Below are 23,052 nucleotides of genomic sequence, written 5' to 3' on the forward strand. Positions count from 1 at the left end.
TGCCTGTGAATAATTAGAGTAACCTTGAGCTAAACTTTGCTGTTTGTTTTATTTTTGGTCTTTTTTTGTTTTTCTCAGGACAAAATGGCCAAAATGGAGGTCAAGACATCGCTTTTAGATGACATGATTGGAGTGGGAGATATGGTTCTTTTAGAGCCACTTGATGAAGATTCCTTCATCAATAACCTGAAGAAGCGCTTTGATCACAATGAAGTTTATGTGAGTATATGTTAAAAAATAACATCCTATGGGGAGCTATACTGTCATTCTTAAGATATGTGTTTATTTATAAGAATACACACAGACTGAGTGCCTGAACATTATCTATTGTATTAGGGATGTTTTAAACCTTACTTGTGCTTTAGCCTTTCCTGTACTACATTCTTTGCATTTGATCTTCCCCATCTGGGATATTTTTCCTTTTTCTGTTTCTCCATTACACGACATAGGAGACCTGTGATTTTCATAAAGAACAGTTCCAGAACTGCTGCTGGCAGTAACTTTGATGCTCCTGTTGTCAGAGGGCACTGCAGTTATAAATAATTCATTTACAGGGAAGGCACTTCCAGGATGTTAGAGCGGGCTGAAGCAGAAACAATACATGCTCAGAATATGCTAAGGGTAACTTAAATATTGCCTGCTATCTTTGATTTGCAAAAAGGGTTGTGTTTATTACAATGGTTGGGTTTTAAACTAAATACAATGAGCTTGGATATATGTGGAAGTAATCAAAGTCTTCAGGCATATTAATCTCTGAGTGATGATCACAGGAGACATGTGAACTGGCAGTTGAAACACAAGGCAGGGAATGAAGAGACAAATGGTGATTCCAGTTAAGCCTTTCATTTCCTGCTTCATCTCTTTGTTCCACTTTTGCTAAAATGTGCACGGTATTGTATCTGTTTTTGTGCTTAGGGTGTGTGAACTTAATGGTTTGGAGAGACTTTCCAAGGCTGCTGGTGAGCCTAAATATTTAACCAAAGTATATCTGTGATCTGCAAGCAATTGTGTCTGCAGCTTACTCAAATCAAATAGGTGTTCTGAACTTAATTATAATTTACCCTTCCTCCCCTTTTTAAGTTTTGGGGTGATTATATTTTTCATTCTTGCTGAGCATTTGAACCATGATGGTTTCATTATACTGGAGATTGGAAAGAAGGTATGGGAGGATTTCTGCTGTTTTTGTTTGCTTCTTCTATCCCTTAGTGATAGTCTGTGCTTTTCTACCCCTGCTATTCATTGTCTGCCATGTCCTTCTTGTCAATTTTCTTGTTCAACCAGGCCTGCTCCCTTTTCTGGACACATTAGGTTGGTAATATACCTATTACTATACTCCTAAATGCTATTGTATGATCTCCACTGATTGCTCCTTCAGGTTGTACTGACAATTTAAATTAAACAATAAAATTAGATTAAGAAAAGACTCTCAGTATCCATGAAAAACTTGTTGAAGAAGAAACCAAAATGATGTTTATTTGTGGAGAGATTTTTTCCTCAATGGTTAAAAAAATGAACCTTTTTGTTTTTACATTTCTGTTATACCTTTGAGAGTTACATTTGTGAAACTTTGTGTCTTGAATTTTCCTTGTTCCTTGAAAATGTGTTCTGTGCCCTATGGATAACCCTTGGATGTTCATACAAACAAGTAGATATCAGACTTTTCTTTTCTGCTCTTTCATCTTGTTTCTGGCAAATCTTTCATTTTTGATAACTGCAGTGGCTGTCTCTTCTGGGATTCAGTTATTTTTTTTTCCAGTCAGTGACTTGTATGCTTAATATGTTCCACATCAGTTTTAGGGTTAATACTCTATTCCTAGTGCCTGCAGTAACAGTGGGTGATTCTGAATCATCCCATTCCATTCAACTCAAGAAAAAATGAAGGAAAAGAAAAGGAAAGAGCTGTTTGCCTGGAGATTAAAGGAGGCAGCAGCACCCAGCCCAATCTTTGGGTCATATTTGAAAGTTTTATTTAAAGCATTAAAGATGCAAACCTGTTTTGTGAGGGCACCCTGGACTGTGCAGTTTCTTACGAAGGATTGCTATAAAACTTATGCAAGTGGATTTCCCAAGGAGGGTTTTGGTTTCTTTTTTTTTTCCAGTCAACTGCTATGGATTTTCCTGTCAGCTGCTATGGATTGCATTTAATTACATGTTTCTGCTTATTTCAGACTAGATAGTTTTTTTTCTTGAAAGAAACTGAATGTTTTAATAGCAAATGGGTTTTCTATTTTGTTGTTATCTGCTGTTATGAGCTAGTTGACAATGTGTGTTCAAACACACATTTCTTTGAGATGGTGACATTGAATTATGTATTTCCCCCAGTTTCTGATTCTGCTGCACCTGGCACTGATGTGCAATTTAATTATCTGTATTATGTCCTTTGGTAGGTGATAGCAGGTGCCACTTTTCCCTAGCAATGTAGGATCCTTTGGCTTGCAGGTGGGAAAGTCTGTTTTTTCAAGGTCTTACAAGCTCTGTGTGTGAATCTAGAATATCAAGGCCAAATGATCTTTGCAAATATTAAAACATTCACTACATACAATGGTGGAAAAAAGAGATGTTCATGCCTGTGCCACATGCTGCTACCAAGTATGCAAGTTACTTGGCTTGTGATGCTGGATGGTTTTATTTACCAAATCACTTGAGGAATATTGTCTCCTCTCCATATCTGCTGGGTTTTGCCTCCTTGCAAATTTTGTGCATATTTTAGAAAATTTGTAAAACAGTAACAGTTGGAATGGTGCTCACTGTAACAACCACATTAGTTTTCAAGTACAAACTCTTCTCTATCTTCTTGCTGCTGCCACTCATGGCAACTACACTTTGCATTTCTGGTTTTAGACTCTGATGGGCACAATGGAGCCTCTGTTACACCTGCAAGTAGGGCTTGTTTTACCATGTAAAATCTGTAATTTGCATCCAGGGGAAACCAAATTGCTCTACTGAAGGTCTGCTGCTGGTGCTTAACCAAGACTGCAGATTTCTGCTGCTCCAACAAGCTGCACAGAGAAATTGACCCCTCAGGATCCTTTCAGAGGGCAGTAGGAATGGATTTGTCCTTTAATGGCTGAGCTGTGGGCTCAAGTTCAGCCCTCGTGTCAGTATTCCACTGCAGGCATTGCCAGAAGTTGTGCTCAAGTTTAAAGAACAAAGTCAAGCTGCAGCAAACCAGGCTTACCCAACATGGTTTTCTAAGCTGTTTCCTGCAGACTGAAGGCTCTGTCTGTGCTACACATGTCAGTTTTTAAGGGGAGTTGCAGTTGTAACCTTCAGAAGGGTTTGTTGTGAGGAATGAGACCTGTAACATGGATAGCTTTGAAGATGCTGTGAGGCTGGCCAGGTGCTGCATGATGGTGTTAGCCAGTCTTGGTAGGTAAACTCACTAAGGAGACTTAGAGAAAGATGGGCACAAGATTTTTTAGTAAAGCCTGCTGTGACAGGATGAGGAATATTGGTTTTAAACTCAGAGGAAAGATGGGCACAAGATTTTTTAGTAAAGCCTGCTGTGACAGGATGAGGAATATTGGTTTTAAACTCAGAGGGTAGATTTAGACTAGATAATAAGCCAGACATTTTCTTTATGGTGTGGATAGTAAAGCACTGTAATGGGCTGTCCGGAGAGGTGGTAGTTGCCTCATCCCTGGAAACATTCAAGATCACCATGGAGATGGATTCTGAGCAACCTGATCTAGTTGGAGATGTCCCTGCTCATTGCAGAGGGGATTGACTGGACTACAGACCTTTAAATATTCCTTCCAGCCCAAACTCTTCTGTGATTCTATGAAACGTGAGACTCAGATCGAGCCATCAGTGAACAATGCCAAACCTCTCCCCTCCCCATAGCCAAGGATGACAAGATAATTGGGCTCATTCCACTAGAAAATTTTTTGCCTTTTCTAGTCTCTTTAACAGTTTTTATGTTCAATGCTGAATGTTTGATGTTGGAGATCCTAGTGCCAGCTCCATTTTCCCTTTTGAAACTCTAGATATCTCCACCAGAGCTCCCTTTGCAGAAGCATTTAGCATTTAGCTCTGATGGCCCTTTTGTATCATCTCAGGCACTGTAAGCCCTTCAAGGACATTGGCAAAGTTTCATGCCATGGTGCAAACATGGCAATGAGCTCCCTCCTTAGAGTGAGGGAGCAGACTGTGGCCTGATTACCTGTTGTTCAATTTTATGTGTATTTGATGGAAAGTTTAATAGACTTGGGTGTTGTGTTACATACTAGAGCACAAAGCTGGAGGCTGTGCCTATAAAAATAAGCATGAAGGCTGGTGGAGCTGGAGTTAGGCCAAATATTCTACTAAAGACCATCAGATTCTGCAGTAATCTCATGCTGAGTGGCTTTGGGAGGGGGAGGGTTTGTTGGGTAACACGCATGTGTTAATTGGAAATGGGAATCTTAGAGTTTAGTCATGTCTGGAAATGTCTGAGGTATGTCTGACCAAGAAAAATCTCATTAGAAAGCTGTAATTGTTTATTATATTGTTTTTGCAACTCTTAAACTTTACATTGATAAAATTTGCATTGCTGTTCCACAAAAGCTCTTTTCTGTAACTGTTGGTAACAAAAGCCCGTGGGAGTCTTTCGTTAACTTTACGAAGTAAAATGTGGCTCATGGGCAATGCATTAGCAAGTAGGAAAGAATCCCACAATGTTGATTATTTGAAGGTTTCAGGGAGCAGTTTGTGTGGTTAAAATGTGTGACCTGCAGACCGCATGGAAAACTTTAAATACATTCATAAAATTCAGTTGGTGTGTGATTGAGGAATTTTTGACTTGTTCTGTTGAACTCCCTCTCTTAAGGTTTGTTTTTTTTTCTCTAAGTTGGCTGAAATATGCTCGCCCAATCCAATTCAGCAATTATTTTTCCTTTGCAGTTTGGGATGCTGACAAATGGGGAGGGGGCTATATCTGTCTATATATGCATTTACAGTGACTCATGAATGGTAGAGATTTTGGGTAAAATGTAGTATTTGTATTGGTCTGAAACTTATTTCTATGCTGGGTTTGTTGCTTTGTGAGACACGTGGAAGTGTCAAGGGAGGTGTGAGGAGTCTGGAGGGGAGTGGAGCTGCGTAGGCTCACAGGAGTCAGCCTTTAGAGGTCAGATATGGCTTTATTCTGCTGCCCTGCACATTTTTCCCCACAGTTATGTTGTTTCTTGAAGTCTTCCCAAATTTGCAGAGGTCAACATTTTGTTCCTTACAAGAAAATGTTTGTTTGCTTTTTGTTCTTACAACAAAACAGAATCTTTCTCTGATGTCAGCGTTTAATTTGTATTTTCTGGTGCGTGGAGTTTGTGGGCTGCTTTGGGCAGCAGCAGTCTTATGTTACTGAACATTTGTTGTTTTATCACTGAAACATTAAATATTTGGCATTCCAGGGTAATAACTCTGTTTTATCTGTTTGAGGTACCATCCTTGCGGCTGCCTTCTGCTGGCATGGCTGTTGACATGTGCTTGTTCATAGACTGAGCTCCTTCCTGTTGATCTTAATTGCTTTAATATTTTAGGGTTAGCCTTTTTGGTTTTGACTTTCCAGTGTGTTTGTCTGTACTATTGATTCATCCCATTTTCAGCTACCTTAGATTATTTAGGACTTCACTGAATTGCTATCAAGCACAGTGGCTTTGTTCCTGCTGCACTCGTACCTGGTATTCCAGATGCTACATTTGCAAGAACAGGGTAGGGAACACATTTATGTGAATGAGACCAGTTGTCCTGGTCTGCATCAGCCTTGTGTAGCCATTCCATTGATCCCGTAAAGAAGAGTCTTGTGAGGCTGGGAAACACAAATGCAGCTTGCTGGGAAGGTCTCTGTGGTAGTAGTAACTCAGTGACTGTTGAAGTTCAATTTTATTCTCAGTTTCATTGTGCTGATGCCAGCATGATCATGTTCACCTTTAAAATGTTGTTCTTGGGGCCAGGTGGGGTTTTTTGTTGGGTTTTGATGAGGGTCGTTGTCCCCTGTGGATTTTGGGTACGTCATAGCTGCGTGTGTGCTGGCTGGTGGCAGGACTGTGCTTTGCTGCTCCTGCAGCAACACCCCTGAGAGTCTTTCCCCCTGCCAGATCTGACCCTGCTCTCTTGTCCTTTCATGTGTTTACTTGTGTTCATCCAGCAAGTCCATCCTGGGCTGCTGGTCTCCCTTTGGGAGTTTGAGCAGTGGCAGGTGTGGTGGCCATCCAGCTTCTTGAAGGCAGGGTGGTTTGAGAGCTGGATCAGAGCAGCCATCCATCTGCCTGTGATGGGAGCCCAGGGGACCTGAGCTTCCTCGCATCTCCTTCTCTTCCTCCCTTGGGGAATGCCTGTGTCAATTTGAGCAATTTTCCCATCAGTGCCTCAACAGTTTTGCCCTTTGAGGGAAGCTACTGAGTTGTAGTAATAATATTGTTGCAGCTGCCACAGGCTAGGACCTTGAAGCCTGCTGCTTCTTCAGATGTGAAGAAAGGCTTCTGTGCCCAAGGCACATCTTTTCTGTGATAGCTTGTGGCTGAAGAAGTATTCTGCCTCCCTGCAAATCTTGCCTTGCTTTGTTATCTAGATAAAAATCCTGCGGGTCCTCTGGCCCTTCACATCAGCCTGCTGCAGCAAAACAAACTTTATAACTTGCCCAGAGTCGGGAGTAAAGATTTTCGCAGCAGGTTGGCTGCTTTTTACCTTGAAGGGCTTTGTGGGAGGAGAGTTATTTATCTCAAGGCAGTGCTTTGTTTCCCTTCTTTTTTGTACAGCTCCCACGATGCAGAGCCTCGTGTTTGAGGCACTGCTTGGAGGGCTCCATGCAGCATTTGCATGAGGGAGTAAGAAAACAGTCATAAGGATCAGAGAAAACTGAATGCATTTGGTGGGCTGTGTGTAGGGGTCTTCTCCTCCCCTACACATTCCTTCTTCTTTGCCTCTGATGTGATACTTTGAAAAAAAGAGAGGAGAAAGTGTAGGAAATGCCTCCAGTTACAGTGTTAGCTTTGCCTCAAAATATTGTGTGTTTCTTCCCTAAGGTGATGATGACATCTAGGGCATTTATTGATGGTTTCAGTGCATGTTATATGGAACCAAAACACTGAAAGATTAATGAAGGAGTGACCAATGAAGAAATAAAAGCAAAAATGTCCAAGGGCTGTAAAAACATGGCTTTCACCCTGAAGAGCATAGGATAGCCTTGGCTGCAACAGGGCAGAAAGTTCCCCTTCTCTCCCCCCACCTTTCATTCATACAGAAATAATGGAACATTTTGGAATGAGTGCTCTCACTAATGTTTTCACCAGTGGTTTCTTGGCACAGACATATCCAATCTCCAGCTACTGTTTGCTTGTGAAAACAAGTCTTTCTCTTTTGAAAAGTGGGCAAGCACTGATGTTTGGGGGTGCTTAAACACTGTCTTGAAAATTCCTCATGTCACCTTTGAGTTGACTTCTTCATTGCTTATTTTCAGGTTTTGCCTGTGTTTGTATCCTGTGTATGGACTCTTCTTGTTTGTATAAATCATTCCCGTGTAGCCAGAGAGGAGACGAGCAAAGAGGATTAGCCTGCTTCATTAACAACAGCACTGGAGTCTGTCATGATGATATTGAGGTTAGCAGCAATGCTCACTGAGCAGGGCAGAGATTTCTGTGCCCTCAAGAAGCTCAGCAGTGAAACCCCATCATCTGCGCTCGCGCATCCACTCCGCGTACCCGCTCCGACTTGCAGTGTGGGTGTCTTCTGGCACATGAGCTGCTCTTACTCCAGGGCTTGGATCTCAAACAGCTTGCAGTGCACTTAAGGGCTTGGTCCTGGCCACTGCTGGCTGCCCACAGCTTGTCCAGGCTGCTGCTGCTTGCACAGTGGCTTGCAGGATCAAGCCCATATTGAAGAACATTTTAGTAGTGTGGTTATCCTCTTTGGCTTAGGTTACCTGTGTTGTCGTTATTTGCTCTGGGATGCAAATGTAGGCTTCTGCCTTTGTGTGACCTCTTTGAGCTTTCTTTCTTGAGTCATTATATCAGCCATTAATGTACTTTGTACAGGACTGTTATTTTGTCTCCTCACTTTCTTATTTTCCTTGATTGTTTTTCCCTTCTCTTCCCTTCAGGACCTCATCCACTGCTCCTCTGGGTATGTTTTTTAACAGCCTTTACTGTCCCATGCAGGTCTTACAAGGCTGCTTGTCCTGGTTAATAACTGCATTAAGCACATAGAATAGTTTACCAGGACTGGGGTTTTTTTCCTATTACAACATACAGACTTTGTCCACTGTATTTCTGGGACTAAAATGCTGTTTCTGGGAAGGTGGGCTTGAGCAAGAGGGTTTTCATCATGATGGAGAGTAGTCTGTGTTTGTTCAGCAGTCCAGTGATGTATCCAGTGATATATTTCTCTGCTCAAGCTCCCAGCTCACTGAAGCACAAGCAGTGTTGGCCCAGGATGGCCTCAACCTGAAGTGCAGCTGCTCAGCTTGGATCACAGGTGGGGTTTATTTTGTGTGTGCTGCTGTGGAACGGTGCCGGCAAACCCTGGAGTGTTACAGGATGAAATCCACGTCTGTTTGTTTGTTTGTCTTTTTCAAGTACCCTGCCCATCCCTCTCCACCAAGCAGTACAAACATCTCCATTGCCATACACAGGAATGGAGTAAATCAAAGCCCCAGAAACAGCAATGGGCTCAGGTTCTTTTGCTTTTAGTCTTGATGTTGCTCTCTTCCTTACTCTTTTCAAACATCAACTCTTGCAACTTTGTGCTTCCAACCTGAAAAAACACAGTGGACCAGAGGCAAAGTGCATTTAGCTATTATTTTGTTATGGCCAAGAACAATGTAAAACAAATTTGAGCTCACAGCATGATTGTTCAAATAATAGGTGATATTTTAATACAGTACTGATCTATCTGGTAATGCTTGTTAAAATGGGAAACTTCGTTATAGAGTAAAGTTGTAGTTTTAAATTTGCCTGGCTCTGTTTGAGATTGAGGCAGCTGAAAACACTTAGAACATGTAAGTACAGGCTTCCTCTGCCATCTCCTTGGCCTCAGCTGTTCTGAACATGCAGTGGCACACATGCTTATGAGTTGGCAAGATCCACAACTGCAGTAGGTCAGGCAAATACAAAGGAATATGGGTATTATGTTAGAAAGATATTTTTCATGTGTCACATAAAAAAAAAAAAACCACCTGAAAACCAAAACACAGCTCTCCTCCACCCCAATGAAAACAGTGCTGGGCAAGCCTTGGTTTTGGATTAATTCTAATAAAACCTAGTCACACTTTTCTTTGATCTACTTTGTCTCCCATTTCAATGAATCGTTTTGGAGGCATGATCTGAAACTCTTCAAAGATCTAGGAACCAAATGATTATTTAAGCACAGCCATTACTAAAGGAATGTGTATTATGTATATCTGGAGTTTTAAAATTGGCCTGCATAAATGGAAGAATCCAAGCTAGCAATCTTATTTTACTAAAATTTCTTTGCTTTCTATTTCTGTGCTCCAAAGTTTAACAAATTAAATAAATAGAGAGAAACCTTGGTGCCCCCTGGGAATTAGTGCAATTGCCAGGTACATTTGCACTTGGGGCATTTTACAGCAGGACTGACTTGTGTGCAGCAGCAATTTCTCTGGGCTGCTACAGGCTACAAGAGGTAAGAAGCAGTGGGTTTGATTTTAGCAGAGCTGACAAAAGGGATGTAGGCTACAATTCCAAAAGGCTTGCCGCAAATCCGAGTAGATGTTGAATGATTTTAACCTCTGCAGAAGGTTGCTTTGCAGAGATTGCCACAGATCCAGAAAAGCTTTTAAGGATACAGAGAGGGCTTTTACAGCAGCCCCAGTTGGATAACTTCTGTGCTGCTGCCTGAACTGGTGTCAGCAGTGTTCCCTGGCTTCTGCAGATGCAATCTCCTCTCTTCTGGCCCTTGGGGCTCTGCAAGTCTAACTTTGACAGGAGGAAAAACAGCTTTATTAATATACTGTGTCCCAGGGTGTGAAATATTCTGTTAGTTGTACTAGCGCTCTTCCAAAGGATGCCCTTCTTGGGCTGGCCTGCACTGTCTCTATCCTGTGTATCAGATTTCACTGTGACCCTGGCAGCAGAGGTGTTTGGGGACCTTTCACTGGGCTCACTGAAAGGTTTCTGCAGCTTCTCAGCTGGAAATGTCCAGTTTATAGCAATAACTTTCCCTAACCTTTGACTGGGAAGAGGCTGCTGCCTGTGCATTTCTCACAAGCAGCAAGAGCCTTGTTATCATCTTGCTGTTTGAGGCTTTTTCTTAAGCCACTCTGCTTGGGTGAGGAAGGCTCAGAAGGCCTTGCATGGTCCCTGTAAACTTGGAGTAGCACTGATATCTTCCCCCAAGTGGTTACATTGGCTTCCAGACCTAGGGGGAGAAAGTGGGACATCAAAGAGTCGTGGTCATTGCATCTGGACCAGTATTTAGAAGTGATGTGTAACAAACATTAGCAGCTTTTCCAGTTGAATTGGAGTTTGGAATTTTCTTCCTGCTTGAGGTGTTAACCCCTTATCTGAAGAGGAATGAGTTGTATGTGTTGTTTTGGTGGAGAATGCAGAGTGTGTTGTCCTTTAAGCTGACAGAAATTTGAATTGACAGAATTTGAATGCTCTGTTCTGAAGCAGTGTTGCTGTGCCACATGAGAGATGCACTGAGAAATGATTGAGTGAGGGTCCTTTTGCTTTGTGTTCTGAGCAAAAACTCACAGAATCCATCTCTGTGAGTTTCAATAATGTAGAAATTGTGAGGAAGGAGTATTATCAGGAATCTAGTTAGCAAAACTCCAGGAGGCAGCAGATCTCATCCAAACCTCCATAAGGAGACCATGTCAAACCAAGAAAGAAATCAAATCTCCTGGCTGTATTCTGTGCATCCATCATCATGAGGCCACTCTTTTTTCATTTTTGACCTTAAGCAGGGAAATTCAAGAATCTCTTTTGTCCCTGGGGTGCTGTGGTATGGTCTCCCACTACTCTTGGGCGTTCTGCTTTCAGCACTGGAATGTTCCTGTGCTTGTCGCTCGCTGGAGGATTTAAGCCATTTATTTTGTTTGTTTATAATAGAGCTCTGGTGGGAAGACAGATGTTATGTGGGAAAGCTATTTTCCGGATCTGCTTATCCCTGTTATGTGCAATCTCACAGACCACCAGGAGCAAGTAGCTATTAGGCATCAGCTTTGAGAGATTGGCATTTTCAGAAGAGGAAATGTATTAGTTCTTGTAAGCAGCTTTGCAACAAACCCAATGACTTCTTGGCACGCTTTGGCTTGGTGTTTAAAATGGATTGGAGTATGTCTTTGTTTCAATATAGCCATTTGACCTTTTGAAATATTAGTATTTTAGGAAATGGCCCGTATTTGTTCATATCTGGCAGCAAAGAGCAGACTTGAATTCCCAAAATACATTGTCTAAGCAGCACTTAGCTACGAAGACATGGTTCTAAATAAATCTCATTTAAATGCCTGTGTTCAAAATTAAAAATCAAGGCTTTCACTTTCAGTAATCTTTCTTTATCTTAAAGTCCCAGGGTGCTTCAAGGAACTTAGCAATCAAATTGTATGCTATTATGATAGCAGAATAGGGACAAGCCTTTGTGTTCCAAAGAATTCATGTTTCAAAATATAATGTTTGAGATTTGGCCTTCATCTCTTTTCTGATACTTTACAGCACTGGTTTAACAACAGGCTGAGCTCACAAATTCCTAAGATTTAAGAGGAAACAATTTATTATTGTTTTATCAGAAAAGAGTCCTAATTGGGCTATCTGTGCATTTGGGAAGACTAGAAAGCTTCTTAGTCTTGGGCATCTGTTAGTCTTGCCAGGAATCTGTAGACTTCGAAATTGCCAAGGCCACTTGTATTGAGAGAGAGCAAAGTAAACACTGTAGAAAGGCAATTTTAGCATTTCCATCTTGTTCAGCCAAAGAGATTAGACACAGTTGGAAAATAATTTCCTCCATAGGGGGAGGATGACCACAAAACTAGAACAATTTTTTCTTTATTTGAAGAACATTTACATAAGCACACACTGTGGTGTGTGCTTGAAAAGAGCAAAACTCTTAATTTTTTGGCTGCTTCTGATCCATCCCAGGAATAGGAAACAGTAAAGGATGAGATTTGAGAGTCTCTGGAGGCCTCATGCCGCTTGTTTTATCACTGCAGTCTGGTTTATGCCACTCAGTTTGGGACAGGAGATGCCATGTGAGTTCACAGCTTGCCTGTGCGTATCTGTGCAATGGAAAATGGGAAATATTCCTCTCCTCGCTTTCTGCTTAGGACCAGATTTAGTAGCATTTAGCAGGAAATTGCTTTAGGCGTGGAAGTTAGATCTGGAAGGGTTGCAACAATTAATATTTTTCATTTCTTATTTCAGCCCTGGCCATAATTGGGTGCTCTACTGAACTTGCTTGCTCAGTAGCTTGGGCTCTTCATGCCTCTCCTTCCATTTCAAAGTACAAATTACAGTATTTTCTCTAAAAAGTGTTGTGGGGGAAAATCCAAATACTGATTTTCAGGTGCTGAGATATCAGCACAGAAGCCCTTTAGAATCATAGCACATTAAAAAAAAAAAACTCTTTTTTTTTTTCCCCTTCTGTAGTTCTGCAAATGTAATCCAAGTAATGGGAACCTGTGGCTTTGTGTAGAGCATATACACCTCCCAGGGAGCACTGGTTACTGGAAAAACCATGTTTCATCAGGTGTTGTTTATTTGTTTCACAGCTGTGGAAAGAGATACCAAACACTTGGGGTTTTTATTAATCTTTGGTCAGTACCTGCAGGCAGGGTGGAATGGAGTTTTGGCATTTTTTGCCACTCAGTGTATTTGAGTGCAGCCCTTGGAGCTGGAGGGTGGCACAGAAAGCTGTGGGATATCTGACAGTAGGCTTAAGGATTCAGGTTAATGGTGTCATGAGCAGACATGGGAGTCATGGTGTGCAGAATTGGTCTTCCTTGAGCCCACCAGTGCATGGGATCTACAGAGTGAAACAACACATTTCTCCCTTTGCTTCCCAAGGGTGATAGGAAGTACATTTAGAATCTGGAAATAAAAATTGCACTTCACATCTGCTGAGGGTCCATGGCAATAACCTGTCCAAGGCAATAACCTGTTCCCCTTCTGGCTTCTTCTGTGCCTGAGGCTTTGACAAGGTGACATAAGGCTCCTCCTTGGGAAGAGGGGCACAGTCCAGTGCCAGCCTTGCCCTTTGGGGTTTGGCGTGAGTGGCCAAGGGCTGCAGCAAAGCTCGTGTGACATTTGCCATGCGGATGGAGTCAGTTCTTCGTGAACATCTGTGTCCTTCAGCCCTTCCCTCCCCCAGCTGAATTAGTCACAGAAATATAGTATGATTGGGCTTTCTTTTAGAAAATGTTCATAAGAGGCTTTCAGTTATGAAGAAATAGCTACTTGGGACCCAACAGAGAGAGTATCTAAAAGGTGTTTTGGAAAGTATGAACATATTTATTCATTGCTACAATTAGGCCTTTTTCTTTGCTTGTTTCCACAAAATTATGAAATGGGCAAATAATATGTAAGCAGCAAAAGTATGTCAAAAAGAAAACCCCACAATAATTTTCTCTTTTCCTTCAACAGACATACATTGGCAGCGTGGTAATATCAATAAACCCCTACAGATCTCTCCCCATTTATACTCCAGAGAAAGTGGAAGAATACAGAAACCGAAACTTTTATGAACTCAGTCCTCACATGTAAGTACAGCAAAGAAATTTTAGTTTTCATTCTCTCTGGGAACAGATGGTACCAGCTGTCTCTCTCCTCAAAAGATCTGTTGATTAAAGCAACCAAAATGAAAATCACACCACCACTCCCCCAAAACGAAATTTTATTAGCTCAGCCATATTTTAAAGTGAAGTTAAAATGAGTTTCCCTTTTTCTTTCATGCACTTAGGCCCTGGTATGTGCATTTCAGAGCATTCCTCCCTAACCGTTAGCAGTAGCCAGTATTACAGCACTGTGAAGTAAGCGGTCTGTTTTCAAGGAAATCTGTTTCTTTCAAAGTCCAGATGCCTACTTGGGAAGCCTCGAGGTGTTAAATATGTTTGAATCATATAGTGGTACTTTTGATATCTGAAACTCTTAATTTATCTTTGTGCAATGCAGAAAAAAAAAAACCAACTCTCTCATGATGAATGCAGAAACGTGTTGGATATGTCTGAATGGTAACTGTAGGAAAATTAAAGCTTGGTCTGTGCTGGCTGGACATGAGCCCGTTCATAAAGGACAGCCAGAGCACCCTAAGTGCATAATGCAAACTTTAAGACTAAAATAGGATGAATAATAGGACAAGGTGCTGTTTGCAGGTGTGGGTGAGAGTAAGGTACGTGGTCTTCAAGCTCTGCATGTTGCAGGAATAATTTTACCTTGCCAGTTTTAGAGGTGAGGCTGGAGCCTGCGGTTCCTCCCCTCAGTGTGACACTGGGAAGTGTTTCCAGCTGTTTGTGAGGCTGCACATGACCCTTCAGCCACAGATTCAGGAGAGTGACTGGGTCAATCAGTGGTCAGATAAGTGTCTAAACAGGGCCATACATTTATACATCTTCCTTCAGTGGTAACTTTTTGGTTAAAAGAAAATTGTGTGCAAAGTGTTCTGCGAGTTATTTAGTTAACTGATTTTTTTTTTTGCCTTAACACTTCATCTGTCACTCTCCCAGAAGTGTAGTCTGAAATGCAAACAGCCCAATAATCAGATCAAATAAACTTCTAGTAGTTCTTGGACCTCTTGGTTCTGCACTCTGGCTAAATCCAGCCTTTCTTTCTTCACTGTTTTGTTTAGCAAGCCCAATTGCTTGCTAAATTGACACAGTTTCTTGCTAAAAGAACTTTCTGCTCTGCTAATTTTGCTCAGCTGCATGAAATTTGCTGTCAAATGATGGAGTATTTTAAAAATAAAACCTGTGAGTTAAAGTTTGTATGACATTCTGAAAGTCAGTGTATGTACTTGGTTACACCTTGAATCAAGTACATACTAATATATTGATCTCCACATTTTTCTGTCTCTCTTGAGAAATGGTTTTTCAGAACAGAAATGGTCAAGAGTCATTCTTGTGTGTATTATGAGAGGCTGAACTTCGTAGAAAAGTATTTCATAAACATCATTCACCACTAATGACAATAATTGTATGGTCAGGTTCCCACCTCACAACCAGGACTTCTGGAGCCCAAACACTAGAAGTCTCCTTTAAGAGCAAGAGACTGAAGTGAGAAAATATTGACTTTTAATTTTTGTCATGAGGTCTCAATTGCTTGATAGTAATAGGTTTTCCTTGCAAGTTTGGATAGATTCCCTAGTCAATAAAAGTGTAGGCCTAATTTGTTTTGGACAGATATGATCTCTTCACAAATTTTCTTTACTTTGTATTGCTTTTGTGTGAGACTTTTGTCTTCTGACACCTAAGTGTCAGAAGTGGACAAAATATCTTTAAAAATAAAGGATTAGGAAATAATCTTTGTTTCTATTACTGATACATAATTTTCAAACTGTAGAAATATAAAATGATATTTCTTCATGGTGACCTTGCTTCCCTTCCCACCTGTCTCTAGATGCTTATGGGAGTTGCAGAATCAAGAGAGTCTCTTTTGGCCATGCTAAAATTGGTAAAATTCTCACCATCTTCAAGAGATATTTGGGCAGCACTGTAGGTGTATAAAATAAGTGCTATGTAGGCTGCCTTATGGCATCTCTGGCAAGCCTAAACCACTTTTCATCCCCCTCATGCTGTACCTAAGGATTTGTGCCAGTCCAGTTGTCCACTCTGCAAACATGGAGCTGGTCCTTGGTTGACAGATCCTGAGTGGAGCTGTCAGGGTGGCTTGGAGCAGGCCTGGGCTATTCACTATGCTTGTCACCTGTTGGACAGGACAGACTTGGGGACGGAGCTGGCATCATCCCACCCTTGGAGCTTGCAGCTAATTCTAGGGTTGGCTGCTCTGGCAGCAGTGGGTCACTGCTAAAAGCAGGGTTCAGGCGTGTCTAGGGAGGCTGCACTTCCTCAGAGGCCTTGCAATCTTCAAGGTGGTTCTTTTTTAGCTGCTCAGGAACTTTAATGAGGAGATGCTGCGAGACAAATTGCAATTTGTGGTGTTTGTTCTGCCATGGGGGTGAAAAACCCCCACTGATTTGTGGAAATGTGCATACTTAGTTTTCTTTGATGTGTAAATCTCTGTTGAGCCATGGACTCTTCTGAAGAATTGATTGTGGGTAAGACCGCTGGGAAATACTTTTGGCCTCTATTGTGATCCTGAGCAAAGCTAAATTCTTGATTGTTTAAAAGGAAACTAATGCATCCAACTAATGCAAACAATTAATTAAAACAAGATTTCTAGCAGTGGTTTGGTTGGAGATTGCTATAGAAACCAGGTCAATATGGCACCAGAACTCTTCCATCTCCTGTTGGTGTAACAACTCAAATTCTCCAATGTCTGCTGTTTTGGAGAGAACATTCAGGTTTGGGAGGCCCAGGATTTAAGTGTCAGCATCTCTAGAGCAATCTCCCGTGGATATTCCACAGGGACAGCTCTGTGTGGAAGCTCCTGGAGAACCAAAATAATGTTTTATTGGTTTTCCAGGAGTTTTGTGTGAGCTTCTGTCTGGGCTGGAAGTACCTGTGTGTGCCTCAGTGTGATGGGTAAGGAGGGTGTGCTTGAGAATGTCAGCTGTCCCAGGTAAAGAGCAGGCTTGGCCAGCACAGGGAAACAGAAGGACAAAGAGAAGTATATAATGACAGGAAGCAAATCCATACCTGTGGATTTCCTGCTGTGTGTGATCACTGGAGGAAATACACTTTAGGGGGTGAAAAATCTGTTCAGGTGTTTTGTTAGCCCTAATCTGAGAGAGGAGGGAGCGAACACCTCCTCCTCTGTTCTGTGTTTCCTCAAGAGTGTCTGTGAGAGTGACTGATGCTTTCAGTGACGCCAGTTAACACTTAATTGCAGGGCTTGGACAAGTTTGTTTTTCTGTAGATTTTTTTTTTTTTTTTTAAATGATCTCTGGAAACTAGAGCAGGGTCACAGTCACACTTTGAATGGGCAGCCAAACTGAATTGCTCAGAGAAAGTTTCTGGTCAGGTGATTTTGGATAGCGTTATAGCTGATAAAATTTGATCCAAGAGGGTTTTATTTTAATAGTTCATTCCTCCCTGAGTGCACTACTGTTGTTGTGGCACCGTGTAATGGAAGTGTTATTTTTCTAGGTCTCCTGGAATGCTATGTTTTCACAGTCTGTGGCTATTTGCATAGGTGTATAATAGGAAGTTTACCAAGCTTTTTAATTGCTGGCTTGTTGTTTTTGTTTTAATGTTGTTAATCTTGCTGGTTTTGTCTCTATCTGCAAGGCAGGATCAAACTTGTCTCTGACTTGGCAGGGCAGAGTATGACATTTCAGTGTTCAAACAGTTTGCTGCTTGATTTGTGCAGTTCTTACACTTCTGTTCTGCTCTCTCAGTTGATGTAATTACTCTTTCAGTTGATGTAATTGCTGCTTTGCTTACTTTGTGGCTGAGCTAGTCATGAGAGCAAACCAAGCTGTCTATCCTGGTATTTTACATCGATTTTCCCTGGTGACAAAGGCAGCTGCTGGCATCTTTGAAGTGAATGCAATGGGAAATCAAATAGATTATCATCCCACATATTTGTAACCACCATGCTGTATCACTTCTGTAACAATAACAGATTGGCAGTAAGGGGTTGGAGGGTGGGTGCTTTCTTGAATTTTCTGTTTTAACCTTGTCTCCTGGCTACTGGCAGCTCTCTGTCCCTGGCAGGGAAGGTGGCACGTGGCTTTTGGCTCCCCTTTATGGTCTGAGGAGCCCTACCTGCATGCTCTGAAAAAAATACAGATTATTTTAAGTTGAGGGACGAAGTAAAAGTGGCAGCTGTATTGCTAATGGCCAGCTGCATTCAAATAAGAGTTCAGTCACTCTGCATTTTTTTAGGCTGTGCACTGAAGTGTTTAGAGTGACATTAGAAATCTGGAGGTGGCTTTTATCAGACCCTTACTGAATTCAATGTAGGCAATTTGCAGTATATTTTATTTACTTATTATTGATTCCTTTAAATCAACATTTCTGAAGTTTTCTGAATTGTTTTGCATGTAAAGCTTTCAAATTAAGACTTAAATTTATGCAGGCAACTCTAGAAAACCTGCTTGCTTTTATATGGGATACAAGCCCAAATACACCAATGTGATACCTGATAAAATGCAATAATGAGGAATGTTTTTATGTTTCTCATTTATATTATTGTCATGTAGATAATTATTGGGATTAATCATTATCCTGTGGATATCTGCAGTTACTCTGACAATGGATACAATTTGCTGTTCGCTTTTCAGCTTTTGAGCTGATGTAAATGCTGAATATAGAAGTTAGATTTTTGCTTCTAGGGCTTGGGTTTTTTTGGTTTTTTGGTTGTTTTTTTTTTTTTTTTGCTAGTGTTAAAGGATCGGATGTCTTCAGGAACACCAAGACTTCAGAAAAAGACTCTTTTTCTTCTATGATGTAAAGCAAATATTTTTGTCTAGAGGGTGTGATAAAGCTTCAGCCATGAAGGATAGTTTTAACCTGTATGTAAAAGTAGGTTTTTACCCATAGGTAGCAGAGTGGTAAGATGCATAGTAGCTGTCTTGAAGAAGTTGGTGGTGGGATGGGAGGCTGTGACATAGTTAAGTGTCCTTCATTGCCCCAGTGTTTATTTTAACATTTCCGTTTCAGTTTGTACTTTCCTAATCTTAATTTTCTTTCTTTTTCTTTTTTTTCCTTCTTTTCTAACCACCCCACTGTGGTTTTCCTCACCTTACAGTATCCGATTTTACAGACATTTTGTTCTTATTCCTAATAATTCCTGACTTCTCCAGAGACTCGGTCTTTGGACTTGTTCATCAGCACAGTTCTGCTCTCAGAAGAGATGTATGGCTGAGGGAAGCTGCTCACTTCAGAGGTTAGCTGCCATAATTGACCACTGGGCAGGGAGGGAACATCTGTGACTGGTGGAAATCATAAATAGCACTTAGAGAGGACTGTGAGTACCTAATTGTTAAACCCATGCTTGGAGGGAATTGAAAGAAGAAGAGGGGGTGGAGTGTACAGAGAACCTTGAAGTCTTTTTTTGGTAGGGGTGAGACTTATTATTCTCTTAACCTCTGTAGGGAGGCAGAGCTGGATGTGGTGAGCCCATGAATGTAAGTCCCTCAAGCATAGAGGTGAAAGGGGGATGATGAAACATCAGATGTGCTTCAAGAGCCAGAAGGACTTCATGCCTGAGAAGAGCCTCTTCTATTGCAATGTTCTCTCACACCAGTCATGGCATGCAGTTTCCTACATTTTACACTTGGCTGGAGACCTCAGAAGTCCTTCTGAGGAAACAAGGGTTTTGAGGAAGGCAGTTGTGATGTGGCCATACTGAAGTGAATGAGCTCTGAGGAGGCATTTTGCCAGTTTGGAGGCTCAGGGTATAAAGCAGGGTTTCTTCCACATGCAACAACTAATTTAGCTTTTCCTGAAATTTGAGCAGGGCTGTTTTAGTGGGTTTGGATAGCACATATTGCAGCCATCTCACCCCATGCTTCAGACTTGCATACAGTCTTATTGACAAGAACAGTATTTGCTTGTTTGCTGCTGGTTTTAGATTGCATGAAATTTTCTAAAATAATGGAGAATAATACAGGAACTGATTTATGGCAGGATGTGCGGTTGTAAGGCAGCTCCAGAAATGCACCCAACACCCAAGGAGTATAAACAGCCTAAAAAAGCAGTGTATATATGAATATTGTGCTCTATTTCAATTTTCAGAATATTCTGGAGTGACATTTAGACTGGATTCCAAAGTTTGGTGGAACGAGTCTTTCTGTTGGCCCTCCAAGTAGCTCAGTCTAAATTAAGAAATGAAAAGGCCCTTTAAATTCTTTTTTGCATGGCCCTGGTGCTGTCATTGTGCTGTTGGTGTCCAGGCCATGGGATGTCCAGGATGGGAACAGACAATGCCATGGAGCAGCAGAGCTCTGTGCAGGTGGGCTGGGGCTGACAGGGCTCCTTGCACACAGCCTGTGTGGAGCCAGGCTGGATTTCTGTGCTCTTGTGGCATTTAAACACTTCCCAGCCTAGGAAGGAGTATATATAGAGGCCTCAGGGGCTATAAAAAGCATCAAGGCAAAACTGCCTCCCAAAATACCCCAGAAGATGGAGAGTGCTGGCTGCCTGTGGTCCCACCCTCCCTCATCTCCCAGAAGCTGCAGCAGTGTATTCTGCCGTGACAAAAGCATTCAGAAGCACCAGTTCTGCTGGCACACAAACCCTCTGAGTGTCCCCAGCCACAGCAGCTGGCAGTGCTGTCACTCACAGCTCCTGAGTGCCACTGCCAGAGGCCCCTCTCTGGGCAGGACCCACCTGGCTCCAGGAGAGCCTGCTCGTCCATCAGTGTCTCCTTTGGAGAGCTGTGTGTGCTCCCAGCCAGCCCTCACGTGGGCTCCTTGAGGAAGAGGAATGCAACAATTTGGGTACCTTTAGAACACTGTGAGTGTTCAAGGAAAACACTTAACTTGAGATCTGTTCCAGATGCTTCTGTAGCTCTATAGTTGTTGTCATGGTGTACAAAGGAAAATAATCTCGGAGCATCCCTCATGAATTAACTGCTGGCTTAGAGCCCCAACAAAATAACTTTGTTTTCAGAACTGTTTTCAAATATTTACTCATACCCCTGTACACAACATACTTCACATTTGACTTCAGTCATGTTGGGGATGGAGAGTCAAATGTTTTTGGTTATCTGTGGCAATCTCTCCCTCTTAATTTTTTTTTTCCCTTGCATGTGAGTGTATCTGTAATAGTCTATGTTTATTTGTAAGCACAGAAGAGTTTGGAACTCAGCTAGATTATTAGACCAAAGATAATTAAGAAAAAAGGCAAAAAAAAAAAAGTGCCTGAATATAAGCTGGGGATGTGTGTAAATGCTTCAGCAGACTAAACTAATGGTAACTTTTTTGCCAGATCCCATTTCTCTCATTTTCCTGGAACTGGATTTTTCTGTCTAGAATTTATATTATGCCATTGATATTTTTGGGACATAAAATACCAAGATTTTTTTGAAACGAATTCACATTGTCACATGAAGTAGAATGTTCAATAGCTTCATTTTTCCTTTCATTAGAATGTTGGGACTTTTTGCACAGTGAAAATAATGAGTTATACTTAAAAAAGGAGAAAACTACTGTGTTTCCTTTCTTAAATGCAGTCTGAAAAGTGAGGACAGGTAGAGACCCTGTCAAAAAGGAGACAAATCCCATTTTATGCACTGTGTATACATGGACAAGAATTTTCATTATGCCTTTCCTGCACTGGCAGCCTGCTACTCTCTTTAAGATCTGGGATTTCAGAGTGCAAGTAAGAACAGCTGTTGTTCTTTCATTGGAAGTGTCTCATTGTGTTTAATGGTTGTCTTTTTTTCTTCTTTTTTTTCTTTCCTTTAAGCAATTTAGAGCCCACTAGAAAATGCCCATCTGCTCTGCTAGGAGCCTTTGTTGTGATTTTCGATACAACATCAACAAGGTTGATGTTTAAAGCCTTAAAGAAACACTAGTAAAATTTCAGATATTGTACCACTGTTAACAGCAGATCGTTGCCCATTCAATCTCTTTTCACCAGCAGCATTATGCAAAAGACTTTTATTCAGCTCTGGATAAAATGTAGTTTGGGTTATTAAGGATAAACTTTTTCATGTTAGGAATCAGGAAATACAGTCTTAATATTTACAGTCTAGCACACTGAATAATCTTGTACTTATGTTTTGAATAGATAAGAGAGCTGGGACTCGGGTTTACAAACAAAGGTCTGAACTACAAAGACAGTGTAATTGTGGTCATTTCAGTGAATTAGTTTAAATCTGCATTTTTCTTCCATACAGTTTCCATTTTACATACTGCAGAAATGATTTTTAGTTGCTAAACCTTGTGGAGTTCAAGCTGCAACTGGTCTTAATTACTCCAAGATGATTTTTAGTGAGGATGTAGTGAGGATGAGAACAAAAATGTGCAGTTGACATCCTCCTTGAGCATCAGCATTCCAACCAAGGATGTAGATGCAGTAAATTGTTACTGGAAATAGTCCACATGGGCTGAATTGGAGCCTCATGTTTGAGCAGTCTGAAGGAGGCTTTTCACTTCTTGCTCTGACCATTCATAGAAATACAATTTTGGACATATGTCCACAAATCTCATTCACAAACTTGAGCAAATGGCATTTAACAGACTAGATAGACATGTTAGCTCATTCTTGTACCTGAGCTAACAAGCTCTCAGGAGCTCAGATAAGCTCCAGTGCCTACTTTGCCCAGGGGTTCATGGTAGGGATTTTATTTGGAAAAGAGAGCTGGGAGGCAGAAATTAAGTTGTGTAAGCCTTCTTAACTTCTTAACAAACTACTTGGATTGTTAAGAGAACTTGAGTTATTTGCAAAATCCAAAAGGATTCAGTAACACCTCTGAGCAGAGTAGCAGCATAACTATGTAATTACATAGTGTTGACATTGCCTTTCAGATGTTTTCCAGATAAGTGAATTACTTTTATTTGCAGTTCTGTCACTGTTGTCTCTGATAAACCTGTGGGCAGCTGCACTCTAGCCTTTGTTACAGAGCCTGGATTTCAAATCTGGTGATTGGCAGCTCAGTTTAGGTTACAAACAGCTCTGAGGATGTGGGAATACTCCTACTGACCCTCTGCATCCAGCTCTGGGCTCCCAGCACAGCAAGGACAGGGACCTGATGGGAAGACTCCAGGTGATCAGAGGGATGGAGCACCTCTGCTGGGAGGAAAGGCTGAGAGATTTGGGATTGTTCAGCCTGAGGAAGAGAAGGCTTTGGGGTGACAGAATTACAGCCTTTCTGAAGGGAGCCCACCACAAAGGGGGACAGAGGGACTTTGAGCAAGAGCATGAGGTGACTGGCTTCAGGCTGAGGGTAGGTTTGGGTTGGATATCAGGGAGAAATCCTTTACTGAGAGGGTGGTGAGAGACTGGAACTGTTGCCCAGAGAAGCTGTGGCTGCCCCATCCCTGGAAATGTTCAGGACC

At 41.5% G+C, this 23,052-nt stretch overlaps 1 protein-coding gene across 5 annotated transcripts in view; it reads left to right on the plus strand.

The window, feature by feature from the left end:
* MYO1B (myosin IB) overlaps positions 1-23,052 on the plus strand; it is a 108,319-nt gene that overhangs the window by 15,147 nt on the left and 70,120 nt on the right. For all 5 annotated transcript variants that reach the window (XM_059475564.1, XM_059475562.1, XM_059475565.1 and 2 more), the window contains 2 exons: positions 79-219; positions 13,572-13,687. In XM_059475564.1, coding sequence (XP_059331547.1) covers positions 85-219; positions 13,572-13,687 — 251 coding nt within the window. In that variant the 5' untranslated portion in view covers positions 79-84. Of the gene's footprint in view, positions 1-78; positions 220-13,571; positions 13,688-23,052 lie in introns of those variants that run through there.

This window comes from Ammospiza nelsoni, chromosome 7 (genome assembly GCF_027579445.1).
Source record: "Ammospiza nelsoni isolate bAmmNel1 chromosome 7, bAmmNel1.pri, whole genome shotgun sequence".
In the NCBI taxonomy this organism is placed as follows: Eukaryota; Metazoa; Chordata; class Aves; order Passeriformes; family Passerellidae; genus Ammospiza; species Ammospiza nelsoni.